General features: G+C 50.5%; 1 protein-coding gene across 3 annotated transcripts; it reads right to left on the reverse strand.

Moving 5' to 3' along the window:
- Positions 1 to 2699: 2699 nt before the first annotated feature.
- FOXRED2 (FAD dependent oxidoreductase domain containing 2) lies at positions 2700 to 21167 on the reverse strand. Of its 3 annotated transcripts, none has more exons than XM_072973452.1 (9): positions 20821 to 21032; positions 19896 to 20447; positions 17803 to 18054; positions 17390 to 17653; positions 16282 to 16448; positions 13613 to 13778; positions 11996 to 12237; positions 10578 to 10748; positions 2700 to 3482 (listed from the first exon to the last, which is right to left on the reverse strand). In XM_072973452.1, exons 1-9 carry the CDS (start codon positions 20832 to 20834, stop codon positions 3391 to 3393), a joined length of 1920 nt encoding a protein of 639 aa, XP_072829553.1. In that variant the 5' UTR covers positions 20835 to 21032; the 3' UTR covers positions 2700 to 3390. The 3 variants fall into 3 exon arrangements, with proteins under 3 accessions (XP_072829553.1, XP_031527540.1, XP_072829550.1); XM_031671680.2 differs by lacking the exons at positions 2700 to 3482; positions 20821 to 21032 and adding exons at positions 5197 to 7825; positions 21082 to 21167; XM_072973449.1 differs by lacking the exon at positions 2700 to 3482 and adding an exon at positions 5197 to 7825.
- Between the last annotated feature and the right edge of the window lie 3671 nt (positions 21168 to 24838).

The raw sequence follows: 24838 nt of genomic DNA on the forward strand, positions 1-24838 counted from the left end.
CCTCACCCCTTTCTGAACATGAAGACTTGACACTGGAACAGTAGCTTAACTCTTAACTCCTCTACTGGCAACTGCTCCCTCTCGGGAGGGTAGATCTGGAATGCTGTGGCTGTGATGTAGGTGGGCAGATGCTGGCGCCCTCCCTTGCCCACCCCGCCAGTGCCCTCAGCAGACACATGCAGGCTGGGGCACCAGTGCAGCTGGGCTCATTCTGGATCCCACCTGCTGTTGGGCTGAGGCTCCTCACAGGCTCCTGCCTGGTCAGGTCTGGAGGCTCAGATTCTGCTGGGCAGGGCAAAGCCTACAGCTGTGAGAGGCTGGGGAAGGGATGCAAAGAAGGACCTTTCCTTTTTGCCAAATGTCTTTGCCTCCTTCACCCTTTGGTATGCTCCTGCTCCCCGTCCGTGAACACGAGCAACTCGAGTGGAAGAATGAGCGCTGGGCCCAGAATCAGGACCACATGCTTCTTCACCAGTTCTGTTCCTAACCCACTGAGTGACCTCGGGCCAGTCGGTCAAACATTCTGGCTTTGTTCCTTCTCTGTATGAGGCTCTAACAGTGCTCACTCTATAGGAAGGTTAGGAACTTTCCTAATAATGAAATAATGGCCAGCACATCTGTGGTCCTTACCATGTGCCTCCTAAATGTTCTCACACTTTTCATATTATTTCAACTCATTTTATCCTCACAGTAAGCAAAATACTATTATTTGTCACATTTTATAGATGAGAGAAACTGAGGTCCTGAAAAGATAAATAACTTACCCTAGATCATGAATCAAGCAAATGGCAGGGCTGGAACCCTCCCAGGCAGACTGGCCCCAGGAGGGGTATGCTTAACAACTTAGCTCTACTGTGTCTTTAATATTGTCTTTCAGTGAAACTTAACATGTACAAACTCTTTGAAAAGGTACCCTTTAATGTAAATATTAGGTCTTATTATAAGCTTCACCTTGAGGTGCAAATCTCAGACCTGTGCTGGAAAGGCAGGTCTCAGGTGTGCTGGCGTTAGATCTGTGGAGCCTAGATTGATGAAACATGGGCTTTGGAGTCAGATGGACCTGGAATTGAATCTTGGCTCTGCCACGTACATGCAGTATGATGTAACCCATCTAAGGCTTGGTTTTCTCATCTGTAAGATGGGGCTGACAGTATGTACTTCAGATACCATTTACAGATGTGCAAATCAAGTCTTAAAGAAGTCATCTGACTTACCAAAGGCACACAGCTATTTGGAGGCAAGGGCAGATCTTCTGACCACAGGTCTTAAATTTTTTCCCACTGACCTACAAGGATGTGGTGGGGTTAGGTCTGAGGATATGTATATTTGTCTTCAGTTGTAAAAGTATTGCTGGCAAAAGTTACAGTGAGGTCCAGTGAATAAAAGTGACTTCGTTTCCTGAGCCTTTGCTTCTTTGTGCTTCAGGTTTGACTAATAGTAATACTTACCAATATCCTAGGGTTGTTGTGAAGGATTAAAGGAGATAATGTAAGTAAAGCACTCGTAGTAAGTTCTCCCGGATTTCATCATGAAACTTATTGAGGCTTGCTTTGTGGCCCAAACTATGGTCTATGTTTGTGAATGTACCACATGCACTTGAAAAGCATAGTTATTCTATAGTTGCAAATGGCATTATCTTATTCTTTTTTATGGCTGAGTAGTATTCCATTTATATATATATCCCACAATCTCTTTATCCTTTTTAATTGATCCCTCAGTGTAGGTACACTAAACAGTTCAATACCATAGTACAACTATATTTTACCACAAGCTCCTTCATGAGTGTGTTCTGCAATTATTTTTGTAATACATTTATTAACAATTGCTAATGTAGATATTATACCTGCTCTTACAAATTTGCCCTTCACTAATCCACCTTGATATTTTGCTCCCTGGTTCCTATGCCCCTTATCTATTGCTGAGTAACAAGCCACCCCAAAACTTAGTGGCCTTGGACAACAACAATCATTTTGCTCACAAATACGAAATTTGGGCTGGGCTTGGCAGTGACAGCTCGTCTCTGCTCCAGGTGGGGAGGGTCATCTGGGGCTGGCCTGTCCATTTCCAAGATGGGACACCTGCATGGCTGCAAGTTTGTGCTGGCTATCAGCTGGAAGGCACTTCATTCCTCTCTACATGGGTTCTCCTTGGGGCTGCCACAGTTTGGTGGCTGAGTTCCCAGAGGTGTAGTGAAAGTTGCTAGTCCCCTGGGGCCTGTGCCCAGAAACTGGTGTGGCATCATTTCCTCCATGTTCTTTTGTTCAAAACAGTCCTGAGGCCACCCTGATTCAAGGGGAAGGCACACAGGCCTCACATCTTGATAGGAGTTGTTGTAGAATTTTTGGACATCTTTAGTCTACCCTAGTGCCTCACAGCAGAGGCTCTGGGCACCTCTTCTTCTCCTGATAGACTGACTTATTTAAAATTTAAACATGGCTAGTGTTAAGGGGCTCATCTCATACATTTTGCAGTTGCTTTATTTCTAAACTACAGTGACTGATTACAACACACTGAGAACATTTTGATATTGTATTGTGATTTTTTTTTCTGTTGGTGGGACTCTTCTGCATTTAATTAATTTATACTGATTTGGAATGACTTGAGAGACTGATCTGAGATTGTAACATCTCAAAGAGAATAAAAAAGCAGGTGACAGACTTTTGAAAAATTTTGCAATTCACACTAAGCTTGGGGTTTTCTCAGGAAAAACAGGCAAAGCTGTTTTATTTATGCAGAATCGAGAGAGGAGCAAGACAGTCTGTTGGTCCTTTCTTTCCTGCTTAAATACATCTGTTGCTTGCTATTTTTCATTTCAGGGATGATGGATTGGTTGTGTGATGTACTTGGATTAAATACTTGGGCTAAAGCATCTCATATATTTGCCCATCAACTTCTCTTTGTAGCAGATTTAATATTCCGTCTGAGATGCCAGATTGAATTAAATGCTTTTTTAAAGCCTACAGCCTCACAAAAACCTTTCCCCAGTCAGCACATTTTTACCACATTTAAAAAATAAGCATCCGCAGTGAAACAATGCAGGCTGTGGTTTCTTTTCTAGGGAAGAATCCAGTCTGGCTTTCGGGGGTGATGTAACTGGTCAGAGAACTGAGGATCCTGAGGCTGAAGTCTTGTCAAGGCTGAGCCTCCAGACTCCAGAGCTTTCTTCTCATCTTGAGTCATCCCTCTTTGCCTGGATCACAGGAACTGGCTTGATGGAGTCAATTGGTACTCTTTTTGAGGGTAACTTTTGTGTAATTTTAACACTCCTCTGCCTTCCTGTGGGAACCCCGCACACTTCTAGTTTGGGGACTTGTTTGGTCTCTTGTCATCCAGGGTTCACATGAAGGAAACTCACAGGGATGGTGATGAGGAGATGGTTGCTTCAATGATTTAATATTTAGAGGATGTCTCAAAGGAGGTGATTTTCAAAGTACCACACCACTGACTTGCTATGCAGTTACTTTCAGCCCCAGGTTCCTCATCTGTAAAATGGGGAGAGTAATGGTTGTGGTGATAATTAAATTAATGCCATTTAATGCATGTATTAGTTATCTATTGCTGTGTAACAAATAGCACCCCTCACAGGTTCAACAGCTTAAAACAACAAGCATTATCTCGAAGTTTCTGTGGATCAGGGAGCTGCTTAGCTGGGTGGTCCTCTGGCTCAGGGTCTCTCATGAGGCTCTGTTCAAGGTGGTGGCCAGAGCTGCAATCATCCAAAGGCTGGAATGGGGTATGATCCACTTCCAGGCTCACTCACATGGCTGTTGGTAAGTCTTAGTTCCTTGCCACACTGAATGACCTTTCAACATGACTGGTGGCCTCCCCCAGAGGGAGGGACTCAAGAGAGGGAGGGAGAAAGCAGTCTCTTGGTGGATGAATGCCACAGTCTTTTATAATTATATCCTAATCTTGAAAATGACACCCTGTCACTTTTGCTGTATTTTATTTGCTAGAAGTGAATCACTTAAGTCCAACCCATACACAGCAGGAGGGGAATTAAACTCCACCTCTCTGGGAAGAAGTATCAAAGAATTTGTGGATATATCTTTAAAAATCACCACAGCACAGTTGTGGGCATGTAGCAGATAATCAATAAATGATTAGATGTTATTAATAGCTTAGCAGACAAACTCACTTCTTGGTGGGTTGATTTCCAGGCCGACTTTGGAGACATCCCACTTTTATCAGGTGAAAGGAATCCTGGGCTCAATCCAATCAACAGATTGGAGATGACCTCCACACAATGAGATTTGATCTTTCATTCTCTTGTCACTTGGGAGGGAAGGCTTTGCTGACATCTCCTCTGTTGTGCTGCATCAATCAGTGCAAAGACTCTAGGAGAGGAGCTCACATCACTTAAAATTCACTTCTCTAAACTGAGCATATTTTCTTCCCTGACAGTCAGTGCAGTGTCTTCCCAACTGGGGCCAAGGGATGACACCAGGGATACCACCTGGACTGAGGGGCAGAGCATACCCTCGGGGAAGGGCTCTCAGCTCCTCTTGCCCCTGGCAGTTTTACATTCCAAAAACAGAGACGATTTTTAAAAATAAATGTATTTATTTCACTATAGAGCATTACCCCAAATTTGGGCAAAAGAGGAAAAATGGGTGGGTGGGGGAAGACCTCTACAAACTTAATACAACCACACTTTGTGATATTTCATTTTCAGTTTCCCATGCAGTTTCCTATTTTTACGTAGCTACAAGCAGTTGCAACTACAATTTCATATTCTGATTCTTTTCACTTAACTGTGTCACATGTGTATTTGTATTACATGGTCCTTCACCACTTTTTAGTTTTTGATGGCTGTATAATACTCCAGTGGGTGAATGTACCGTAGTTTGCTTAACTGTTCTTCACTTTTTCATTTATTTCAATCAGTTCTTTATATATTTATTTTTAATAAATAAGTTGTTGTATCATATTCTGCCATAATTATTTTTTCCCATGTTGTTTTGCCTTTTAATTTTTACCATTTTCTTTAAAATGGTCACATTAGTCACATTAATTAGGTACAGGCTAGATGGGTGTACCTAGAAGTGTTAAACCTTTTCCCCCAGGGAATTACTGTTGCCTCTAAACTTGGAAAGCCCTTTCTTTTATTATAATATCCCCTCTTCACTGACAGTGTCTACATGGCTTTGAAAAATTCGTCTGGAATTAATTTTGAAGTATAGCATTAAAAAGGGGTCCAACAATGAGATTTATTTTCTTTCCCAAATTACTGACTCGTTGGTCCAACATTATTTATTGCACGGTCCCGCACAACCTTTTCCATTGGTTTGTGATTCCCTTTTAAAATCACCTTGGTCTTACTTAGAACAGGGGCTGTTTCTGGCCTACTGTTTTCACTGATTTGTCTGTTTTGTACAAATAATTTTATAATATTTTAATAAAGAAGGAATGAATGAAGTCAGGCCTTGGCTAGAAAAGGAACTTGTTCTGGTTGGAAACAATGAGATCTCCTGGAGGGCTGTCTGGACTTGACAAGAAAAGGAAGTGAGGCACTGAAGTAGGAAATGTGAGTTTATGAAATGCAGCAGGAAGACAGCAGGCACCCAAAGATGGCATGCCCAAGGCAGCACGCAGTCAGGGGCCAGGATTCACAAAAAAGGCTGGACGGTAGGGGTTGCCAGGAGGATCTAGATAGGCCTCCAGCAAATGCAGCAACGGTCTTCATAGGAAAAAGTACTTCTCTGTTTGAAGCCAACTATTAATTGACAGGAAAGAAACCAGGGAATGCCTGTCTCTCATCAGCTAAGCAAGAACTGAACCTTGTCTTACTAAACACAAATAAGGCTGGTGATATTTGGATGGAATTAACAATCTGGCGGATAACGGGACAAGCAGCAGCTGTCACTTAGCTAGGCATCAGTGGACTGTGTTACAGCACCTCGAACTTGTACTGGAACGAGGGGCTCAGCCAGGCTCTGGTAACTGTGTAGGTGAGATGTGCATAAGAGGGTTTGATATCATGAGTATGGTCCTAGTGAAAAGATTTTTAAAAAAGCTTTTGGAAAAGGAAGGGTGGACTGATGGGACCCAGCATGGGTTTACCTGTAATCTACATGAAATACGGCGAGCCCAGCACCTTGGGATTAGGGACAGATCCTTAATTTAGAAGTTTCAGCCCTGTACAAATTATGCCAGGTATTGCCAGGGGGAAACACCTCCTCCCTGACAGGCTAAGGCTGCTGGAGTCTCCTTGTTGTAACTCTGCAAATGACTGGAGGACAGACAGCAGGGCCGGGGATGAGGGATTTCAACCCAGCCAAGAGAGGAAGAGGCTGTTCCCAGAAAAGGGCTGTGGGTCCAGGAAGCCCACATCCGACCAGTTTTGCACAGATACAAGAAGGACTGGTAAGAACCAGTGAGAAAACAACCACCTATGATTTGGGGCTTGGAAAAACCACCATGATTATTTTCTGTACAAATGCTTTCCCATGGCTCACTCATCAGTGGGACTAAAATGCCTGATGGGAGAGGAAGAAGGGAGCAGATTCCTGGTGAGGAAGGACAATGAGAACAGCCAGAACAGCTCAGGGAACCAGAAACTAAATTCATCGTTATCTTATAAATGCATTTATAAACGATTCCTTGCACACGTTGAGCCGGGCTCTGTGCAGACAGTGGGGTCAGTCACCTCTGGCAGAATCCCCACTGGAACACAGCATGGTGGCAATTTTCCAAACATAATCGGGCAGGGGAGAGGCGAGGGCCTGTTCAGGATGCCAGAGCACAGGGGTAGGATGAAAGAGGAGAGAACACAGAGGTTGAAGACAAGTCAGGGAGTGCAGTCCTGGGAAGAGGACAGCTCTGAGTTCTGCACTTGCTCTGCTCGCTAGCAGAGAGGCTGCTTAGATAAGACAGCCCTGCAGGGAGCCGTCCTATCTCTGCCTGATGACGACCCCCAGGCCTAGGATGATAAGCCCCATGAGCCCAGCTGGCCCCCAGGGGTTCTGAACAGAGGCCGGGGTGGGGAGAGGCAGTGTGCTGAGGTGCGACAGGCTTTAGGGCTATCCAGACGGGGACTCCTGGCCGGGACCTGGGAGTCACCTGACCTCTCGGAGCTGGTGTTTTCATCAGGGGGTAACGTCCCACTTGCCCCACGTAGTCAAGGACATTAGAGCTCTTGTTTTAAAGTGCCTGCTACAACCCTTATGAAGATGAGGGTGGATTTCACTTGTGAAACGCTCCACAGGTGGGTGGGATCCAAGCCCCCCTGAAGAGTAGACTAGAAAAAGAACCACTGGGCACTTGATGGGAACAGAACGGAAGCCAACCTGGTGCTCAGTGACAGTTCATCTGCAGACAAGTTCGGTGTGGAAGGCGGCTCCCTTCCATCTGGCAGAAGATTCCTTCTCTGGACGCCACTTCCCAGGCACCCCTGAACGGAGCAGGAGAGGAGACCACGGTGTGGCCACCCTTCAGCCCTTAACGTGCCTTCCATGTGGCTTTGGTGCAGTCACTGCGATGATCTGAGGGGTCTTTGGCAATCACGTTGGTGGGAGCGTGGAACCGTGGAGAGACCGTGGGCCTGGGTGGGGACAGCCTGGCCATCAGAGTTCCTCTTTGTTGCTGTCGAAGTGCTGGACCGGAGGTCCTGGAGCCAGAGGCTGCCCTCCTGGCCCCTGGCTGCCAGGCTGCTGGCCACTGTCCCCCGGGCGCCGGCCCACAGCGGCATAGTCCCGCAGGAGCCCGCTGTCCACTCCGTGCTGGCGAAGGCTCTCGGTTCCCACAAGCCCCTGTGTTCTCAGGTACCCCTGCTGGCAAAAGGGCGGCAGCTTCTGGCGCGTTAGGGCGAACAGGAAACAGGACTCTACATAAAAGCAAAAGACCAGGCCGAGAGGTGTGGGGAGAGGTGGAGGAGGGTTTGCTGATGCGCTGGGGGTCTCACCTGGGACCCTCTTCCCCTTGAGCCTGGGAACTGACTTTCCTGGGTCTCTCACGTGTGACCTGGGTAGCTGTGGCTCTCATGTCTTCCTGAAGTTTCAAGAATAGGAGGCTGCCTTGACATTCTGGAAAAAACCAGGCTCCAGAGGGAAGCAAACCAAAGAGGTGACTCAGCTCCCAGAGATGGGGGCCCTGCAGGCTGCTGTGCGTGGAGCTGGCGGCCTGGGACTCAGGGGCCGCCCCTCAGCCTTCTCTGCTAGGGGCTGAGAACTCGGTGGTCAGTCCCATTTTGAGCTCAGAGTTAGTTCCCTGCAAAGATTAATTCCCTCGACCATATCTGAGTTGCAGATACAGCATGTGAAGCACTGTTTCAAGCACCATGGGAGCTACTGAGATAAACCCTGTAAATCCTCATCTGTGTCACAGCAGGAAGCTGATGTGCAGGTCACACCTGATCAATTAGGAAACAGCTGTGGATACGTACGATTTAGAAATATGAAGAGACAGCCAGAAGAGCTAGAAGCAGGTCCCTCCGGGGAGTGGGACTGGAAGTGGGGAAAAAGCCAAGTACTTACATAACTGTAATTTAAAAAACAGGAAGGATGAAACAGATATGGGCTCAGTCTTCTGAGGGATTTAGAGACAGGACAGCAAGATGGAGTGAGTGTCAGAAAACCATCCTGGACATATTACAAAGGATGCTGTGAGGCTTACCTGAGTGAATAGCCTGTGAGGTGCCACGCGAATACTGTTTCCTACTTTACCTCTGACTTACAGCACAGAGGGCCCCTGGCAGGATGGGCCATGGCCATCCTCTCTGAGCAGGGAAGACAGCAGATGAGGGAGAGGCCGGGGGAGGGGCAGTGAGGAGGCCTTCGGGCAAGCACCCACTGCTGATAGCATACACCAGTCACCCCTTCTGCAGGGGCCAGGGGGCAGAGAAGCCCAGCACACGTGGGGCCAGAACTAGCAGCTGCATGTCTGCTAACGGGGTAGAAAAAAGCCCACCTGTTGCCAGCTGGCCCTTTGTGGGGAGGATTCTTGCCAGTTCAAGGCAGTGACACTTGGTGGCTTGTCCTGTTGAGTAGATCTAGGGACCGGGAGCCCAGAGGCTAAAGGGCCTGTGATGATGTGTTGTGGGAGCCATCACTCAGGGCAGGAATACACTCCCTAGGAGGCACTGACATCTCTTGTGTCCTCCTGAAACCCCAAGAAACAGGCAGGGGTTTTGGAGCTGAGGTCTCTAGACCTATAAAGTGTAATTTCACGTGTAAGTGTATGGTTAGAGCTGACGTCGGCAGAATGCTGCTACTGCAAAGCTGCTTAGTGCTGCTCTATGAGTTACGTCTGTTTGAGCATCACATATATTGAGACTATTAACTGAAACTATTGTTTTAAGCCATTGCCCTTAATATACACATTTTTATTTCAAAGAGGACTGAGGGATGGAACAAGAACTCTTGCTCCCTGATCTGCAGGCCAAGGACTGACCATCCCTAACCTGGCTTGATATGGACAGTGCCTGATACACAACCACTGTCCAGCAGATGTTTGCTGAACAGAAAAACGGAGTAGATACCCTGGTAATTCAGGGGGTTAAAAAAGAAAAGGACAAAAATTTGGCTTGTTTCAGCCATTTCTCCCTCTGGGTCATTCGACTTTCTCCCCAGGTCCCTCTCTGGGTTTGACTGTCAGAGCCATCTTCCCGTTCACCAGTTCTCCCTTCGTCTCTGGCTGAGGTGCGACTACTACCCGATACTGAGTTTCTAATTACAAATTTATATTTTCGCTTCCTGAAGTCTTATCTGGGCCTTTCTCAAGACTGCCCAGTCAGGTCTGGTAGTCCTACCCTTCCATTCTATCTTCAGTAGTCTCTTATTTACTCACAGATTTTGGACACACTTTCCACCCTCTACCTGACCGCTCCAATTCCTGCCGTCTCTGGAGGTTTGATCCCACAGGGAGTTGGCTCTGCCGACACTCCCTCAAGGTGGTTTGTGTCCTTGTGTGTTAAGTGATTTTTGCTTGGGAGTGCGCGCTCCTGGGAACTTTATCTGTGCGAATTCTCGGAGGCCTAGGTTTAAAGTGTGTTTCCCCACAGAAGACTTGCACTGACTTCTGTGATTTCTGCACCACGATGATAGTGTGAACTTTGGCCCTAAACTTACACGAGTGAGGCCTAATAGACGGAAATTCTCAGGGGAGATTTTTACCTCCTGACTGTACCCAGAGCCAAAAAGTATGTCTTCTCTCTCTCGGGAGTGCCTTCTGCTTCCCAGTTTACCCTGAGATCCCAGCTTTATTTGAGGGTCTCTGTCTCTGCCCTGCTCCAGCCTTGCCTTCCAACCCCCAAGTGCCGGTCAGCGGTCCAGGCTCTGGGCTACTGACGATCAGCAGACAGTCCTCGTCTCGCGGTGGGTTTGTGCTTTTCTCAGTGTCCGGCCTCTGGGCCGTTCCCATTTTCCTGCCAGTTCTTTAAAGACATTTGATAGAGTGTTTTCAGCTGTGCTGTTCTGGGAGGGGGTTTCTGTGAACACCGAGCCTTCCACACAGTAGGAGACAGGAGTCTCCGATCTGGGTTTCTAGATGTGTACCCTAAAATTCTGCAAGGCACAGATCTACCTCGTTTTCTTCAACCTCCAGCTGAGCCCCTTTGTCATTCCGTGAACTTAAGTTACCTGCATAGAAGCTTCGCAAATCGGTGTCCAAACAGTTCTCCAGGAAGCGCCTCAGAGGCAGAATGTGACCCACCGGGGCCGTCCAGTCTGTCAGGAAGTCTTCCACGATGTGGTGGATGGCCGTGGGGCGCGGCAGGGGCCAGTCTGCAGGGCGGAACCTCACCTCCTGCTCTGTGGGGAGAAGGAGGGGCACTGTGTCAGAGCCGAGCACAGGGCTTCCCTTCCTGGGGCTGACGAAGCAGCTCTGCCTGTCTCAGGGGCCTGCCCTCTCCCTCCCTCCCCTCCAGCCTTCCCGACACACCTCTGGGCGGCCACAGTCAGCTTGCTCAGCTGCCTCTCCCGATGTCTGGAAGGTTGACGGGAGGAACAGGGACTAGGCTAGACTCATCCCTTGTGCTAACAGAAGGCAGAACAAAGACCCATCACTTGAACTTGGTTTTTTTCTAAGACTTCCATGGACTGAGGTCTACCATGGCTGCTTTGAAATTCATCTTTCTGGGGTCCTGCCTTGAAGGTCCTTTCTGGGGTCCTTCCTTGAAGGGGTCTTAGAGCCCCTCTAGTCCAGTCTCCTACCTGGTGGACGCCCTCCTGTGTGTCTCCATCAGAGGGCATCGAGCCACATCCATCCCTGTATCGGGAAACTTGACTCTGGGAGGTGATCCTTCCACCGTGGGACAGCTTTCACGGTCAGCTGCTCCTTACATGGAACATAAACCTGCATTCCTCTCACTTCTGCATGTTGATACTACCTCTGCCCTGGGGATCGTGATCTGTTTTTAGCTCATCCTCTCCCAGGTGACATCCCTGCAAGTTCTGAAGCGGGAGGCACACTCCCCTAGCTGTTCATCTGTGGGCAGCTGCTCCATGCCGGGCGCTGCGCTGGCGCTCTGCCGCGTCATCTCGTTCACCCTCACACAGTCCTGCCGGGAGGGTCCTACTCCCCCCACCCCCATCTCACACATGAGGAAACTGAGGCTTGGTGGGGGTTAAGGAATGGTCCAAGCCACACGGCGAGGAGAGGACAGCCCTGGGAACTCCACCCACCTTTTCTGTACTCTTTCCTGCTACATTCCGGCTCCAACCAGTTCCCACTCCTCCTGTTCCTTCTAATCATCAGCTTCCAGATCACTCCTCCCCACTCCACGGTCAGCCTCCTTTGGAGATGGCAACGACAGTGCCCCTCTTACTCTGTGGGGTCTGGAGGCGACCACGACACTCCACGTGTGGCCTGCCCAGGTCACGGTTTGGGCCAGAATCTGGGAATAACGTTTATCATTCTTGGACCTTCTGCCCCATTTAGCCTCTGGGCAGAGACCCCTGTGGCCCCGCTTCCATAAGCCAAGGGGGCTGGGTGAGGGCTTAATGGTGAAGGGGTCCGGTGAGTGCCCAGGCCCGGGGGAGAGCAGACACCCGCTCACCGGTGGGGAGGTGCCTGTAGTAGTAGATGACCGGGTGGAGGAAGTTGGACTGCCAGGCGTCTTCCGTGTGCCCCACAGATCGGTCATAAAAGAAGACGTCCTTGTCGGGCCCAGAGAAATTCTTGCCGTACTCCATGTTGATCACGAAGAGCCCGTGCCTGGCCTGTCTTCCTGTTATCGACTCCAGCTGGGCCAGCATCCGCATGGGGAACTCCTCCAGGTACTCGAAAGCTGTGGCATTCCTGGGACAGTGGCAGCACGGCCGGAGGAAGATGCTCAGTGCTGCGCAGCGGTGAGAGGTGTGCGTGCATGCGTGTACCTGCCTCTCAGTCCAAGAAGCAGCCACCAAACAGCGTGCTGACCCTGATCAGCCCCGCTCACCTCACTCTGGTGTGACCGTGACAGCAGAGCCCTGACTTGCACCTGGGAGAGACGACTGAAAGCTGAGTAACCTGAAACGGGTATCTGGGGAAAGGGTGAGCCAGGCTGAGAACAGTGACAGAAAAGCCCGAGGAGAGAGTGCACGCTGGTGGGTTCAAGGGGCAGGAAGCAGGCCAGTGTGGCCGAAGTGGAGTTGAGGAGAAAGGGCAGGAAAGGGGGCTGGGGAGGTTGGTGGGGGCGGGGCAAGAAGGGCTGTGCGCGTCACCATGGGAACTTCGGGCCTCCTCTGGATCAAGGGAAGCCACTGGCCCTTGGAAGGTACTGAACACTGATGAATTCATGTGACCTAAGTTTTAAAAGGGCCACGCCAGCCACCGTGTTGAGCACGGACCACGGGGCCAAGGTGAGAGGCTGCTCTATCAGTGCAGATGAGGGATACTTGTGGTCCAGACCAGGGTGGCGGGGGCAGTTGTGGGACTGGTGAGGGGCTCAGATTTGCGACACAGTTAGAAGGTAGCGCTGACAGGATCTACGGATAGTGTGAATGTGGTGAGCAGGTGTGAAAGAGAGAGGAGTCAAGGGTGATGGTGGTTTTGTGCTGAGCACCTCTGAGTTTCCTGCACGTCCTTGAACTTGGTGTGCTGCTGTGCTCACTGGCTTTGGACCAGGCTGTTCCCTCTGAGGCTTCTCAACTGCCACCTGTCCTTGGAGGCCCTCCTGACCCAGCTCTTCCCCCTTCCCTGCTCTAACTGGTTTCCTTCTCAGGAAGTGTCCTCTGTGATCTGCCTTTTATCACTTGATTGACTAGGAGCCAACACGGTCCCCAGCCAGGGAGCCCATAAACCCACACAGATGGTGCCACTGTCATCACTGCAGTTCACTGCTCACCTGTTTGGTGCCAGATACTTTCCACCAGTTACCTTTACCCCTTCCTCCAGTCCTGCAAGGGAGGTGTTATTATCCCCATTTTGCAGATTAGAGAAAGGCTCGGAGAGGCAGACTAACTTGCCCCAGATCAAAGAGGTAGAAAACGGCAAAGCTGGAGTCACACCCAGGTCCATCCATCTGTCTGTCTGCAAAGCTTGTGGTGTTGATTTCACGATTCTCCCCAGAACAGACTACTCTCCCCCTGCCGCCCCCACCCCAGCTGGCTTCATCTTAGGAAAGAACCCCTGGGCTATTCCCCACCCAGAACAGGCGGAGAACAAGCCAGGGATGAGGGTGTGGACTACTCACTCCTTCAACAGGACCACGTCGGCCAGCACACTGAACATCTGGTAGAGCCCGGAAGCCTCGTTGACACGCCGGATGATGGCACTGGCCAGCTGTGTGATGGGGTGCTGGGTGGAGGGCCAGGGGACACTGTGGTGGCGCTGCTCCAGCAGCCGGTGGACGGCACGCACTGAAACGACCAGAGGGAGGAAGGGCATGCAGCACTTCAGATGTTATCTTTCACCACTGGGAGGGACGCAGAGGCCCCATCAGCTCTGAACTCAGGGCACACTTGTATGCACGGCTCCAAGGAGATGCCTTTAGAGCAGGGTTCATACATGTTTTCCAGAAGGGGCAGAGTGGGAGGCGTCTTGGCCACACTACTCAATTCGGCCTCTGGTGGGAAAGCAGCCATAGAGATGGGGAACTGAGTTGGCGTGGCTGGATGTGGTCCCCTGGCCAGAGTCTGCCCGCTTCTGCTTTAGGCCATCTGCATATGGAAATCCCACCACAGTCACCTTGTGTGGTGTGTCTAGACAAGACCCAGATCCCTCCTCTGAAGCCTCTCCCTCCTCACAGTCCCCGAGTCTATCAGGGACACCCAGACGGAAACTCTGACTGCCCCCTCTCCTTCACAGCCAAAATCCAATCTGTTGCTAAGCTCTATTTGGAGATACTTTGTATATTGACATAAGGACAGAAAAACAGCAGCTATCTTAAACAACAAGCAGACATTTTTCTGTGTCCCCGGGGCTGCTGTCACACAGCTGGGAGACTGGGGCACCGCACACAGGGGCCTGCTCTTCGAAACAAACCAATGCAACACGCAAATCCAATAAAGGCAAGGACACAGACAATCACGTGTCAGGAGACCTGGATGGCTAATGGTCACAGGAAAGGAGGTTCACCCTTGCTAGTCAGACAGACATCTGGTTCTCTAGCACTGGTTAGGCTGCGTTTTGTGAAAGGCTGAGGAATTACTCAGCTAGGGAACTGCGGGGAGGTGCCTGACAGAAGGAACGCGTGTGCAAAGACATGAAACCTCAAGAGAAAACCGGCACATTCCGGAAAGCAGGCGAGGCTGGGCTGGGAGGGCGAGCTGGGGCCACCATACAAGGCTCCGGATGCCATGCCGAGCACCTGGATGGGGAGCCCCTGGAAGTTTTTTCGTTTAAAGAACAGTTGTTTTGGTGGGTATCGGAGCAGCTGGATGGGAAGCCAGAGAGAACAGTGGCAGGAGGACCAGTTAGGAGAGACCAAGAGGCCCCATGTCCGGAAAGTGACGCTGGGATGGATGGGAGAGAGACGGCAGGTCCTACCCTCCCCGGTTACCGTCAGTGCCGCCTGTCTTCCACCTTCCATTGCTTTACTCTGCCTTGCTGTTTTCTACTTTTCTCCCGTGGGACCTGTTTCTCAGCTGAACGACGCGCAGGGCTGGGCAGGATGGATGGTCCTCCGCTGGTAGCGGGGACCCTGGTAAACAGTGGCCTGTCCACCCATGACTGTTTCCCATTTGCCTGAAGCTCAGGGGTTCTCTGTGAGTTCAGAGTCAGATGGGTGTGGATTCAAAGGCTCCCTCTGCCGGCCACTGGCTGGGCGACTTTGGGTAACTTACTTCTCTGTGCCCATTTCCTTATACGAAAAATGGAGTTGAAATAACAGGATCTGTCTCATGGGACTGTTGTAAGGATTAAGAATGTGACCTGGGGGGAAGATCAGGGGACAGAAGGAAACAAGAGAGATGAGGCAGGACCTGCCAGGAGAGCAGGTGCAGAGAGAGAGTAACAGGCACAGGAGGGATGAGGAGGGCTTCGTGCTGGGGAGATACCTTTCCCATTCTGTGTGTGTGTGTGCGTGCGCGCGTGTATTCGCTTTGCAAATCCCGCAAATAGTTGTAAACAGACAGCTAGTTGCTTCTCTGACGACAGGTGGGGGCTATAAAATACATGGTCTGGAAATCAACACCAAAACATGATTGTCTTTCCTTGCCAAACTGGAAGGGTGGTGAAATGCAAAAACCAGCATTTAGACAAGTGAGGCATCAAGTTAAAAGCGGAGAGATCAGGGTGAAGGACTCATATGGTGTTTTTATGGCAAAATTAACTGACCCATGTAACACTCACCATGCAATAAAGCACCCACCCAGCAGCCTACCCAGAGTGTGGAAAGTCTGTACTCTTAGTACTGAGGGTTCTGAAAAAGAACTGATATAATCCCACTGCAATTTGTACTGAAATTTGTTGCTACCCCAGGAGTCTATGTACGGAGCGCTTCACAGCTGCACGGTCTTAGTCCTTGCAACAGTCCCACAGGGGCGGCAAGTTCACCTCATTTACATCTCTGACTTGCAGGATGGCCAACAGAGGCTCAGAGAGGTTACAAGGTCTCACCCTTGAGACTACCCAGCTGCTAATCCAGATTAGCATTGTTACCAATACGTGGTAAGCTGCACAGGGCTTAAGCATGTAGCGTGCCACCCACAGATGGACTTCCTTTTACACTTTATCTGATGTATCTTCTCTAGATGTATCTTCGGACTGCCATAACCCACTGCTGTCTGCCCCGGCAAGGGAATTTATAGTAATCGACTGCTCATAAGCAATCACTTTAAGGCTGGTTTAAGAGAATCGGGCATGTGTTAAACCTTGGGGATGGTTCTGTCTGGGGACAGCAGCCCTCTCTGCCTGGCTCACCTGTGTATCGGAATCCGTGGATGAAGCCCCCAGCAGATTTTCGGTAATCCACGGAGTGGCTGGCGGTACCCAGGACAAAGAGACCGCGGCTCCCTTTGGACTCGTAGCTAGCTCTGACCAGTGGGTATTTCTTGCTGAACTCACCCCCTGAAGAGAGTCGGAGGGACCTGTGAGCAGAAAGCGTTGTTAATAAAAATAGATGCTGTGGGTGGAAGACTTTTTATAGGCCTGGCACTGAGTTAAGTACTTAATTCCTTCTCGAACGTAAACCACATCACGACCCTAGGAGGCAGGTATGATCATCTCTATTTAACAGAGTAACTGAGGTTCAAGGTGAAAGATATGGCAGGTCAGGGACAGAGCCAGGATTCGAGCCAGACTTGAGGCTGGGCTCTAGGTGAAAACTGAGCCCTGTGTGACTTGATGGGACAGGAGGGTCTGTTCAGGCCCTCCTGTTTCTCTGTGTCCACCTGTGCCTTGGCCGGAGGAAAGGGAGACACTGGTTCTTTCATACAAAGCCTTGCCAAGGTCCTGAGGCAGCAGTGTCTAAAGATGAGGATCCCTAAAGCAGTTATTCAAAACACGATTAAAAACGATGTGAGCAGCTGACATTTTATGGAGTATATAGTACTTGCTGAGCACTTTCCTACGTGAATCCTCACAATAGCCCTAGAGAAAGAAGCTATGATTCCCATTTTAGCGATGAAGAAAGCAGAGTACAGCTTGGCTAAATAACTTATCGAGGGCTCACAGAGTTGGTAGGTAGAGAATCAGACTGACCCCAGAGCTGTGCTCCTAGCCACATGCCACACTGCCTTTCAATGAAGCCCCCTCTTAATTCTGTCTCAGCTTGCTCTGCCTTCTCTTGGGTAGAGAGAACACAGATGAGGGCTTGCTGCTGCGGCCTCCTTGCAGCCACCCCACCTCCCCCACTGCCCTGGACAGAGAGCTCGTGTCCTGGATGGGAAACCAGGCGGCATCTGCATCTGTGCTGAGGGTGCAGTCCCGAAAACCCTGCCCCTGGCCCACTGGACCGCCACTTGGTTCCCCTGGGGAAGGGCCAGCGGGATTTGCTAGAAGCTGCAACCCCTCCCCCGTTTGGACTCACTTGCTGAAAATGGAGAAGTCGAAATTCCAGCCCAGGCAGCGGATGACCCGGTCGTAGGCCACGCGCATGGCAAAGTTGTCACTTTCATCCTGGGGGAGGGTGATGGCGTCAGCACTCTGGTTGTTTTCCTCCAGGAAGAACTTCAGGGTGATGTGGAACTTGCCCTGGCGGTCCTTCACGATGGCCAAATCCGTCAGGTCAGACTCAAGCAACCCGTCCAGGGACTTCAGCTGGTAGGTGTCCAGCAGGCCGTTGTTGATGGCCCTGGGGCCCGGGAGAAACATCAGGAGAGAGAAAGGCATCTGTGCAGGTTTCAGGGAGACTCAGAGGATGGGGTGGTTAGGCAGGCGGGAGTCAAGGATGGCTCTAGAGGGGCTGGTGGCACAGGATACACAAGCAGCTGCCCAGCGTACCTGAGGTCGCCAACGTAGTGAGTGGCCCAGGAGAGCCGGACCCGGGAGCGGCTCAGCATGTGGATGAAGTTGGTGACACCCAAGATGTTCTCTGCCGTCTCAAAGGCTGAGTTCCCCCGGCCCAGGATCAGCACATTCTGACCCACAAAGTCCTTGGGGTCCACGGACACAGACTCGTAACCATCCACGTATTCAGAGCCAGGGAAGTCAACCTGGTTGGGGACTGATAAGCCGGTGGCTACCAGAAGTACACTGCAGGTAGGGGACAGAGGGAGGATGGCTTAGCCTCTTAGCTCCGAGCCCCCTATGTGAAAATCCCACTCTGCAAGTACCACCTGGCTCGCCTGCCTCACCCAGACTGCTGGCTCCTAAACGAAAACAGGCCATTCCTTAGCTCACCTGCTACTGACCTGACCCAGAGCACCCGAGATCTTACCTGGCCCCTCACTGAGTGACCCAGGGGGTACAGTGTCCTTTACACCTTGCTGGGGTTATACCAAACACAAGACTTAGTTTTACTCTCTGACTGAGGAGAGGGTGACACCCTGAGATATCCAAGAATTCACTTAATTTTGAACACAGCGACCACAGCAAGTGCCACCCTCCGTCAGGAAGATGAAACTTGATGTTCTGCTTCCCCCTTTCTTACTTGCCTGGCAGATGCAGAATCTGCCAAGCAGTGATTTTTTAAAAAATGTTTTAAATTTATTTTTTGAATGGAGGTACTGGGGCTTGAACTCAGGGCCTCGAGCATGCTAAGCATGTGCTCTACCACTGAGCTATCCCCTCCCCGCCGTGGAACAGTGACTGTACGAGGCCTTGTACTAAGTGCTTTATGCCTCATCTTACTGCTCACAGCAACTCTGCGTTGGTGTCATTTGGCCTGCTTTACAGGTGAGGAGACACAGGTCCCAAGTGGGCCCACAGCCTCCAAAGATCCTCCGACAGCAGAGCCAGAATCTGACCACAGACCAGCCAGATTCCAAAGTCCTGCTCTTTATACTGGTGGGGATTATACTCCGGTGGTGGGCAGCCTGGGAGCTGGATCCTGCCAGCCTGCAGAGGAATGGTCTGATCACAAGGTAGTTTCCAAAACAGGTCTGAGTGGCCTGGAGAAGGGGGCATGTGTAGCCCATTGCTCCTTAGTGTCTGATCTGTCCACTCTGCTCACATTTGACTCCTCTACGCTGTAGCACTGCTGCCTAAGATGAAAGGATCCAAATGAGCACAACCCTGCTCTCCCTGGGCTGTAACCAGCAAGGAGCAAGGCTGTACCTCTGGCTAAATGCATGAGATGAACTCTAATCGAGCACCTGCCTGCAGCCAGGTGCCAGGCTGAGTGCCAGGGAGAGGCAGCCTGGTGCAGCGTTAAGAACACAGGCTTCAGAGTCAGGAAGATGTGAGCTCAAACGGCAGCTGTGCCACTTACTAGCTGTGTGATATAGAACCAGTTACTCAACTTCTCTGAGCCTCAGTTCTTCATCTGTAAAACAGGGATCAGTGAACCTCCTTCAGGGGTCCTTGTGAGAATTAAACAAATGCAGTATCGCGTATAACTCTTGAGTCTGGGTTGTTTACACAATATTAAGTTTTCTCCCAAGCCAAAGCAAGCGATAACTGAATGCTGGCAGCACTGCCCGTTGCGCTCCCTTGTTCAGTTCTGAAATCCTACTGAGTTTGTCTAACACTTGCTAGACACTTGCTAGCATTTCCCAGAATGTACTGTGGGGAATACTAGTTCCAGGAGATGCTCTACAAAAAGGGTTTTGTGAGTGCCTAAGCTTAGACAATGCTGAATACTCTGCCCAGTGCTGGAGTGCCTCAGTGAGTATGGAGATACTAAAGACTGAAAAATCCTGGAGGAAAGACATGGTCAGAATGCTCAAACATATTTGAGCACACACATTTCTAGGAAACACGTGGGAAATGATGGCTGAACTGAACCTCTCAGGACTGGATTTCAGCAGGAACAAGGATTAGCAGAAATGCCCCTTTCCTCCCATTTCTCCCACAGCTATGGCCGACCAATGGACCGCCTTCTTCTGGGAAAGGCCCCAGCTTCAGCAGGTGAGCTCTGGAGCCCAGTTCCTTACCTGCACTGGTATGCCTGGCCTTTCTGGTCGGTCAGGATGAAGTAATGGCCATTCCAGGCCCGTCGATCCTTGTTCAGAGTGACGTGGGCAATGGTGGTGTTGTACAGCACGGGGAGCCCCAGCTTGTCAGCGAAGTCGCGCAGGTAGCGCACCATGTCACCTGCATCGGGGAAGTAGGCGCTCGAGTAGTGTCTGAAGAGCAGCTGGGGGTCGTGGCTGAGCAGAGAGTTCCAGTCGTGGCGTAGGTTGAACTCCGCGTTGGCCTTGCCGGTGTAGCGCTTGTTGATGCTGAGGAGCTTGCGGTGCCGCGGGTAGCGCGTGAAGAAGCTGCCAGGCCCTGGGGCGCGTTCGAACACCACGTAGTCCCTCCCGGCGCGCTGCAGGAAGTAGGCCATCTGCAGGCCCGCGGGCCCGGCGCCCAGGACGCAGTAGTCCCGGTGGTGCCGGGGAGCCCAGGCCCGGGCGGAGCGCAGGGAGAGAGCCGGGTGCAGGGCGACGGTCAGGAGCAGCCCCAGGGGGCCCCACAGCGGGGCCGCGGCGGAGAGGCCCATCCTACGGCAGACCAGACGAGTGAGGCCTCGGACCCCAGAAGGCCCCTTGAGGCCGGGGCCATGGGCGAGGAACCAGGGCCCAGAAAGAGGCCGGGGCTGGCCGGAGCGCTCATTACGACTTAGGGCGGAGCCAGGGCCAGAACCCAAGGACCCCTGAACTCACTTGCCCCGACTCTATCCTTTTAAGCTCGTTTCAAGCTTTGGCTCCCCCAGAAGCCCAGACCCCCTCCATCTCCCTCAGGACCTTGGTTTCTAGGGGCGCCAGACTCTTTATTGTCATGCTAACAAGATGGTGCACATTCCCCCCAATTTTCCCTTTTAGTGGCGCCCCATACCCTCCAGGGACCTCCCAAGGCTAGACCCTCGTGGTTCACCTCTTTTGGGCCATGCCCCCGCCCTCCTGGCTCTAGCCTGAAGAAGGTGTGGCCTGAAGGTCCCCCAGACCAGGGCCAGGCGCCCCGGGCTCTTCGGTCACATGACAGGGATGCCCCGGCACACCTGCCGCGGGGCGGCGCGAAGCCACCCTCCTGCCGGCGCGCTCCATCCAGGAGCCGCTCCCCACGCGTGCGCGTTGCCCACGCCCGTAGCTCCCGCCTCCCCAGCCCGCCTGCCCACCCCCCGCACAGAGCTCAAACCTCCCAGCCGCTCCGTAGACAGCCCGCAGCCGAGTCAGGCCGCGCTCTGCCGGCCCGCGCCGCGGCGGCGGCGGCGGCCCCGCCCCTCCCGCCCGGCCAACGGCAGGGGGCGGGGTCACGTGGCGGCGCGCGTCACGCCAGCCGGGCAGGGAGAGGCGGGCACGTGCTGCTCCGCGGGCTGGCGAGCGCCCGCCGGTGGTGGCCCGGCTGAAGAACGCATCTGGCAAGGGGGCCAAGGCTCTTTAAAGCTATGCTTTTCCTCGTGTAACGAAGTCATGGGAGCAGACGATTTGGGAAGATAATCCTAGCTGTTACACTTCATTAATGTAGCCAAAGACTAGTTGGTTACCCACTGGAAACCAGGTTGGGGAAGCCAGGACAGATAAACCAATTAACAAGTGTTCGCTACAGTGACTCAGTATTGTTTACCAAATAACTGTACATGAGTGACTTAATTTTCCATCAAGCAGAAGAGTGCCAGGATTGCTTCCAATGTAATGTAGCCGACTGTCCTAATGGAATTTAAAGGTGATTTCCTTAAGATCACAGTTAAGAAGTAGAGCGTGGAATTAAAACTCCCCCTTTAACTCCAAATTATGAACTCTTTCCAAGTTTTTTTTAAAAAATTGATTCATGAATCATGTTTTATGTGCTTGGTGTTGAAAAATTGTCTAAGGAAGAAACAGGATTTTATTTGAGCCAACCTGAGGATTATAAATCGGGAGACACTCGTTAAGAAAGCTCTGAGGATTGTTCCGAAGAGGTAAGGAAAGAAGGTCGGTATATATGTGCTTTTGATGAAGGGGTACATGCGATCGAGCAGCCTTCTCGTGGGGAACAGGTATCTTTATCGTTTTAGTGCTTCTGTAAGTGTGGGAAGACGCAAGAAACTGGGTTTGTAACATTTCCTCCTGAAAATATCTGAGGGCCAGTTCTGCCAGCTTCCATAGAACACAAAGTGCCTCATCCAAGTCCCCATCCTGAATTCTTTTCAGGGTGTGTTGTAGGGGTGTATTGTAGGTGACTGCAGGGGCTAATGACTTGATTGTTGTAGAACTGGATGGTGGGTTACATTCTTTATTTTATAATCCCTTCCCTTTCGGTCTTAATTTCAACTAATGTTTGGGAGGCATTTTGTGACCGATCTGTCCTACAGCGCGAAGAATGCTCATTCTCAGGCAGGTCAGGCAAGGATTTCCTTGATAGGTCACTTGATGTGCTATTACTGGACTAGACCCTATTAACAGCAGCCAAGAGCCTCTGGCTCATGTCTTACTAGTCTGTTATAGTTCAGGAAATGGTCCCCTCTTGTTGCTTCTTCCCATATCTAGTTACTGATCTCCTAGAACTATGTATGTGGTCAGTCATTTCAAGTTGCCTAGTCATTTTTTTTTTTTTGTTGGGGCTCTGTCACACATTTGATAATGCAGGAAACAGTAATCTTATAAAACAGGCAGGAGACAAGTAATATAGCTAGTAACATTAATAAGTAAGTTATTAAGCTAAGAACTTCCATTAGGTGCAGCCCAGTATCTCCTCAGTTCATGACTAGTCTGTTACATACTGGCCTTGTACACGAAGTTCACCAAAGATGTCTGCATGGACAAGGTGAGTGGTGGGTCATCGTGACCCCTTACAGGACTAAGAAATGAATGTTATCTTCTAAGGAGTTATGTGGCTGGCACATTTATGGTTGAGCAGGCATCACTGCCATTGGGGAGGTCTGGTTAACACATAATGCAGATAGATGTACGATGCACACTAGAGGGAGGGAGGGTTTTATGTTGAAATCTTCCTAATCTTGCCTTAAAATGTCAATTTTTATTTCATCATTAGTAATGTAAACAAAGTGGCCAAAAACAGTGTAAAGACACTTAAACACAAAGCCACTGCTCACACACAGCAATGGTGTTGCTTCAGTAGAGGCAATGTGGAGAATGACAGGATGACCCTGACCTGCCGTTCAAGTGAACGGGATGACCTGGGCTGGCTTCCCAGATGTGGGATGTGGATCCTGCATGAGAATAGTGCATTTATGAGGAAGGTACAGGAAAACTCGAGGGGTAAAGTAGTCCAGCGAGATGGGGCTGAGGGTTCTGGTGGGAAGGCAGCCATGCTTAATGTGGAAAGAACCCTCTGACCTTCCAGCTTTGCATGGCAGGAGCTTCTTTTCATTAAAAATCACCCCTGGGACCTCTCCTGAGGTCTTCCTTGAGCTCTCAGACCTAAGTACCCCCTAAGGAATGCCATTTATCTGTCTCTTTCATAGCCTGTATCAGCACCAGAGAAAAGCTCCATTAGAGCAGAAGTGATCTTCTTCACTCTAGTGCCCTTGGGGCTTTCATGCACCAGTATGACATGTAGGAGGCTCTTAGTAATTTGTTGAATCAACACTGAAACCAGACAAAAGTGCCTAACCAAAAATGAAGTATGGAGGTCTACTTCTTAAAGGTCGGGAAGATTATGAGAATGGGTGCAGGCAAATAATTCAGAATTTAAAAACAGTTGCTTGTCTTATTTTGCATTGGGAAATTAGGGCTGGTAAATTACGGTGGGGCCTTCAGACTAGGCTCAGCCTGGATTGTAGGCAGCAGGTTTTACGATCAGGGCTATTTGCGGCAATCAACTTGGTGGCCCCAGGCAAGAACAGATAAAAGTAGGGGAATAGATGAAAGAAATGAATCATGTGGAGGTTGACACAAGATGTTTTGGGAGAATGAGCCTGAAATTAACTTCCACTTGCCCACCTGCTCCAACTAACCCTGCTGGATTGCACCCTGGGTGTGCAAGAGGCGGCCTGGGGAGGACCAGCTCAACCCTGAAACCCTGTGACACTTGTCACACTACTTTAATGGGAAATTTCTAACACTTCATCTACACTGAAAACTTATCAAGAAGAACAGTTTATGCTCCATTTTCCTAGTAATGCTAACAACAAAGTCCAATAAATTTTTGCGTGTTTTCTGAGGCTCAGTTATTTTAGATAAAATTGTAACTTTGGGAATGTTCCTTGAGCTGAACCAGTTTCCTCTTCTGTACAATGGTATCACTTCCACCAGCATTACAATTCTGTCAGGGCCAGATGAGGTATTTGTAAAAACTGAGTGCAATAACCTGGCAGGGTAATTACTTCACAGTGTCAAGAACAGGACACTGTACACATGTAAAAAGTTTATACATCCTAAACACCTGGAGCTCCGAATTGTGCATGACAGTCTTTGAGGGTGCCATCCTGAGAGTCCATCACCAGCCCAAGCCAAACAATTTATAAACCACTACAATCACCACCCAGTGGAACGTCCATCAGAATCTTCTGGGGCCATCTCCTTCATCAGCAGCGACCCCAGCCCAACCTTCAAAGACAGCCCCGCCTCACCCTTCACCCTTCACCAGTGATGTGTGTCTCTACGGGCAGCAGCTGGGCCGGGCACACAGCCAGCAGGTACTCTTGCCAGGGGAATGGGCTTCTTGTGGGGACCTCACCATGGACATCAGTTCCCAGGAAAGGGTACTTTCAAGGGATTCCAAGAACAGGAAAACCCAGGGCATTCACTGTGACAGGTTAAAACTCCTAATGCTCAAGAACAAAGGATGGCAGAACATTGTAAACTGACTCTACTTCAATTTAAAAAATGGGGGGAGGGACAAAGGATGGGGCGAGATTATGAACCCCCCAGACTCTGCTGTCTCCCCCTCTCCCTCTCCCAATGGCTGCCTGGAGAAGGAAGGGGCTGGCAGTCACGACGTAGGCACGTGA

Source organism: Vicugna pacos, chromosome 12 (assembly GCF_048564905.1).
Source record: "Vicugna pacos chromosome 12, VicPac4, whole genome shotgun sequence".
Lineage (NCBI taxonomy): Eukaryota > Metazoa > Chordata > Mammalia > Artiodactyla > Camelidae > Vicugna > Vicugna pacos.